Source organism: Helianthus annuus, chromosome 17, assembly GCF_002127325.2.
Source record: "Helianthus annuus cultivar XRQ/B chromosome 17, HanXRQr2.0-SUNRISE, whole genome shotgun sequence".
NCBI lineage: Eukaryota > Viridiplantae > Streptophyta > Magnoliopsida > Asterales > Asteraceae > Helianthus > Helianthus annuus.
Genome location: NC_035449.2, coordinates 15,542,936 through 15,548,935, shown reverse-complemented (window position 1 = coordinate 15,548,935; position 6,000 = coordinate 15,542,936). Strand labels below are relative to the sequence as shown.

The following is a 6,000-nucleotide window of genomic DNA, read 5'->3' as shown; positions in this document are numbered from 1 at the left end:
GGCTTTGATGGCGTGCGGGAAGGACCTTCGCATAAGACCCGTGATTTTGTGGGGCACGCGATTTAAAAAAATCCGATTTATATATGTTATTTTTTTTAAATAGTAAACACATACCAATTCCAATATAGGCCAATTTACAAATCATTTTTATGGTTTAGAATTTAGCTCATTTGGCATTAGGTTTATTGAGATCAATACTAATTTGATTTTTTTAATAATAGTAAAACGTTACGGAAGGGCACATTTTTTCAAGCTCGAACAGAGTACGTGAATTCTCAGAGTCGTCTCTGGTTTTAATATTTACAAGTAAACGTTTTATTATATTTTTTAAACTTTAAATCATGTTTTGTCATAATAATTCTATATATGTTTTAACTTTGTTATTACGTCAGACTATAAAGATTGGACCAAATTCATTCTCTTTACAATTTCTTTTTCGTGGTTTAGTTCTACGCAACGTACCTGTGTTAGGTTTAATTTGTCCTTATATAAAGTTTGCATTGAGATGTCCTTATTTCAATGTATGTACGTTTTTAGTTAAAATTTATTGAAATTGGTTGTTCCCGACATACAATACTACGGATCCACCAAAGTTATTCTTTCTCACGACAGTGTTTTACGTTTCAGTTCTAAATTTGGCGACTTAACATACGGCAATGTGCGTGCATGGCTCAACGTTAATACGTCTAATTTCTGTTCGATTTAATAGCTCTGTCGCTCTCATGTGACTTTTCTAAGAATTAATTATATGTATGATGACCATTTCCTTTGTGTGAGAGGGAGAGAGAGAGAGAGAGATCATAAACGTCTCATCAAAGTTCTCCATCAACACACCCAGACAAAATGAAATATGGTCGCTATACCTGAAATTAAGCGAGTACGAAACAACGACTATACGACCAAGGGTTGGTTTGTAGGCCGAGGATAAATCAAAATGAAAAGTATGTTTTGCATAAACTTCAGAATATTAGTATTGCATAAAATGATACTAAACACATTAAGAATCAACATCCCGCTGCAACGTGCGGGTCGCGTTAACTCATTATATTACATTCTTTTTGTAAGCCAATCATTATATTGCTTGTAAGTAGAGATGTGATGCACATTCCACCGGTTTACTGAATTGAAACCGCTTGAAAAAGAACCAAACAAACCTGGTTGAACCAACCGAACATGTTTCAAGCTAATCCGATTCTTTTCCCCTCAAAATCTGGTTTCAAACCAAACTGGTATGGGCAAAAACCGACTTTGACTTTCTTTGACCGAAACCGAATCGGCTTTTAACCAATATTGTTTGGCCTGTGCAAAATAATTTGTAAGGCTATGGGGTGTGGGGGTCATGGATTGGAACATTATTTCCACATAGGACCATTAATTAATTAATTAAATGGTACACCACCCCCTTCCTTGATTGATGGTGGTTCCTATGGATTAAACCACGATTGCCACGACCCTCTCATTTGATAATTTCAAGACAAAAATAAATTAAAAAAATAAAGGAGATAATGGTTTAGGTTATGACCACATCCTTAGGGTATTGGTTTGGAATGGTTGATTAAAGATAGATGACTTGATGCCTATGTGAAGGGTCATGATGGTCATGAGGGTCATGACCACACCCTATAGCCTAAGCCATGTTACAGTTATTAAAAGAAGTTTACAAATATTTTATTATAGTTTCAAGTGTACCAATCCACCACTTCTCAAAGCTTGATGATTTCATAACAAAGCTTTTTAGAGATGAAAAAGAATTTTGATTACCACCGTCAAGTCAGAAAATAAAGGCAATTTGAATTTAAATAATTTCAACTTTCTCAATTTGGCTAATAATAATCTCAACTCAGTTATTTGCTAATAATAATCCGAACTGATCCACTTTTGGCCGATAATAGTCCACCGTTAAAAATAGCTTAACAGAGTTAAGGTTTTTTTTTCCCGAATTACAAACCGATGTTTTAGGGCTTTTGATTAGAACGAGGATACAAGTTGATGATGTAAAATTTACCTCCAAATACTACCCCAAACGATGAACGATGCTTCATTTTGGGTGTTTAAACTTCCAATTAACAAAAATCAAGTTGTTTGGAGCACTGTTTCGAGATAAGTTTTACACAAATCGACTCGTATCCTCGTTCTAATCAAAATCACTAAAACATCGGTTTTTAATTCGAAAAAAACTCAACTCCGTTAAGCTCGGCCTAAAGTGGAGCAGTTCGGATTATTATCGGCCAAAAGTGGACCGGTTCGGATTATTATCGGCAAATAACTGAGTTGGGATTATTATCAGCCAAATTGAGAAAGTTGGGATTATTTAAATCCAATTTGCCTAAATTAAACTAATTAACCTAGATGGCCATGGTACGTAGGGTGTGGTATCGACGAGAAGCGTGCAATTAGTATTACGCGTTTTATTTGATTATGAAAACTAAAACCAAAGATGTAGATTGATTAATTATTTTAACAGTAAACTAAACAATAATTAAACTAGGAAACAAGAACACTCGATAAACATAAATATGGGTTTAGACTTTATGAATACAACTAATATAACTCGCAATGTAACATAGTAGCCTAATCCAATGCATAGACATAGATTCTTTTAATAATTGCATTGACTACTTATAAACAAATGATCACAATCTGGTTTAGATTTTATCAATATTACTATTGACACAACCCATAGATTACTAGTGCAATTGTTTGTTTTTCTAATATAATCACCAAACGATGGATTGAATCAATTGTGTGGCTGCCATGGCTCGCCTTTTAAACAGCCCAAGTAAAGACTAGCTGTTATGTACTTTTGAAGATCTGAATATGTTTACCTTTATGATTTATGTGGTTATACAAATAAGTAGCTTGTAAAAATGTTAAAGAGTGCAATATTTGGTGGTATGCTTAACAAAACCTACTTGAAATTAGAACTACCAACGTATAATAGTCTAGTTTTCGTTCTGTATTTTCTTTAAGCCTTAAATCAAAATAACTGGGGTTGGTGGCCAAGTGACTGAAGTAAACCGCTATAATCAGTATATAGCGCTGGTGGGCTTGATAAGTAACTACTCAAAGGCCGACGAAGTAATGGATTGATGCAACATGTATGACAAATCCTCTATTCTTTACTTCGAAAATGGTAATCGATTTATGTAATTGAAATGGTAATCGATTTATGTAATTGAACATGGAAATGGGGTGATGGGCTTCATTTTATTCGGATTTGTCGACAAGTATATTTAAACTTGTAACTAAGCCCATATGCATGTTTTGCTACAAAAATCTAGACTGGGCCGACCTGTATATATCTCATTCTCATCACATCACTCACCAATCTTAAGATCCCATAATTGAGCTGGCCCAAAAGCTGAATCAATTTTATTAACATATATAAAAAATAATACAATTATCAAATAAAAAATTCTGACTTTTCTAAATAAATTAATAATAATATAATTCTCAAATAAAAAATTCTGATATTTTGAATACACACGGTGTGGGCGAGGATCTATGATGTTTATGTCTTTCCATGCCGTACACACCATACTGTTATCGGTGTTTTCCATTGTTTTGTGGATTGGGCTTGAACATTTCCACCGGCGTTAAGTTAATTTTTTGGTCGACCTGGCGTTCTTTTATTGGATGTTTAAATTTAGCCGTTGGCCCCAACAGCTAGTAAAAAAATGTTTTTTTTTAATTTACTCCTATATATAAATACATCATTTCTTCCATTTTATCAAATCACTCAACTATCATATCATTTTACATATTAAAACACCCTCTCAAAAAACCCTACGAAATGCCGGTTATTCGTTGGGTCGTACAAGAGGACATTGCGTTATGCGAATTGTGGGTCGCAGCGGTGACCAACCACGGCGCTACGTTACCAACGTCTCCGTTTTGGGATCGAGTTTACCATGAATTTTGTTTACGTAGTGTGGACGCATTTTGTTCACGTTTTCGGATTATTCATAGGGATTGTGCGAGATTTGAGGCATAGTCAACAGTTTGGACAACGACAATGGTGAGCTAAACAACGACATCATCCAAGTCGCTTGCGTCGAGTATCATAACATGTACGGTCATGACTTCAGACACTACGCGACGTGGCAAATAATGTGTTTTTAGGTTTACGTTTTATTTTAAGTTATGTAATGTTTTTAATTCCTAGGTTATGTAATCTTTAATTTTTTTTAAATTATTTGTTTAATTAGTATTAATTGGTTTTTATTTACCTTTAATAGATTCTATATAATTTATAAATATTATATTAATAAAAAGTGTGTGTCATGTGTCGAATAACATGACTCTTTCACGCCCTTTTCCACCCTTCTATTTTATGTATCACGTCAGTTCTCTAATACGTGCTGACGTGTCATACACACATTAAACCACACCCAATTTTCAAGACTCCACACCGTTTAAGTGTGGGACCCTTCACAAGAAATTAGTGTCACAACATGCCAAAAGTATGAGTTAGCCGTTGCTCCACATACCCCACTCACGCTCTCATAAACCAAAAACCCTAATTCACACTCAACTCAACAATGGCAGATGAATTCTCATTCACAGACAGTGAGGACGAAAGAGCTGTAGAAGATGTTCTCTCTCAAGCACTGGACCACTCCGTTCTCGAACAAATCGCCGCCATCAACTGCTCCTCTTTCTCCTCCAAAGATAACCTCCCTTTCGACCTCGAAAACCGTTTTCGTAAACTCAAATCTCTTCCAACCGCCACCACCGCCACCGGTGCTCGCTTTCCACCTTCTAAATCCAAATCCTTTATACCTCGATCCGGTGCCGATTCTGTCGATTTTGAACGTGTTTCAGATCTGAAAAACGGTTCCGATAAACCGTCTCCGTTCACCGGCGATCCTAAACAACGTTCAGAAGAATATTCAGATGAGAAAAAAGGCTCAAATTCGAGATCGAAACTGAAATCGGATTTTCGTAAAACGAAGAGTTTGAAATCGGATTTTCGTAAAACGAAGAGTTTGAAATCGGAATCGTCGCCTTCCTCTGACGATTCAGAACAACATTCTGACGAAAATCTAGACGAGAAAATCGGTACGAATTATTCTAGATCGAAACCGAAATCTTCATCAAACAGTAAAAAGTTTCGTGAAACAAAGAGTTTAAAATCGAAATCTAGAAATGATTCGTCAGAATCGTCTCTAGAACATTCCGACGGAAATCTAGACGAGAAAACCTGTACGGATTCGAGATCAAAACTCAAATCTTCATCAAACAGTCGTAAAACGAAAAGTTTGAAATCAAAATCTAGAACCGACTCGTGGAGTGTGTCGTCGCCGGAGTCGGAATCGAGAAGCGTGTCGCCGGCGCGGCGGGGGATCGGTTGTTTGTGGTGTTCGCCGAAGAAGGAGAAGAGGAAACAGGGGAAAGAGAATCTGAATCGGTTATCGTCTTTTTCATCATCTTTGGGGAATGATTATGAATATGATGTTGAGTTTTTGAAAACGTTTTCGGTGAAAGAACAGAAGAAGATTATGCGAAAGGCGATGAAGGAAGAAGAGAAGATTAACAGAGAAGCTGAGAAGATTGTCAAGTGGGCTAAACAAGCGTCCTCTAGAATGATGGATGTGCATGTTTCTGGTGGTGTTGATGATGACCTTTCGGACCTTGAAAAATAAGGAAAGGAATATACGTCACTTGTTGAGTTTATAGTTATAAAAAAATGTTTACAAAACTTTGATGTGTTTATTTGATTATGAAAACTACAACCAAGCATGTTTAATTTTAATTATAGAGTTAATTACTATTTTCGTCCCTAAGGTTTCTCAAAAATAACAGTCCATTAGTTTAAAAATTGCGAATTCAGTCCATTAGTTTCATTTTCGTAACCATTTCAGTCCACTAACTTAACTCCATCCATTTATTTTGTTAACTTTGAGTTAACTAACTAATTCAGGGACGGTTTGCGTCAGTTTTAGAAACACAGGGACTTAAGTGTAAACTCTAAAATATTAAAACAAAAAAAATAGTAAA

The 6,000-nt window shown here is 35.6% G+C and overlaps 1 protein-coding gene across 1 annotated transcript; it reads left to right on the top strand.

Moving 5' to 3' along the window:
* The first annotated feature begins 4,443 nt into the window (after window positions 1–4,443).
* On the top strand, window positions 4,444–5,781 carry LOC110922371. Its single transcript, XM_022166691.2, has one exon. It carries the CDS (start codon window positions 4,542–4,544, stop codon window positions 5,643–5,645), a length of 1,104 nt encoding a protein of 367 aa, XP_022022383.1. The 5' UTR covers window positions 4,444–4,541; the 3' UTR covers window positions 5,646–5,781.
* Window positions 5,782–6,000: the final 219 nt, after the last annotated feature.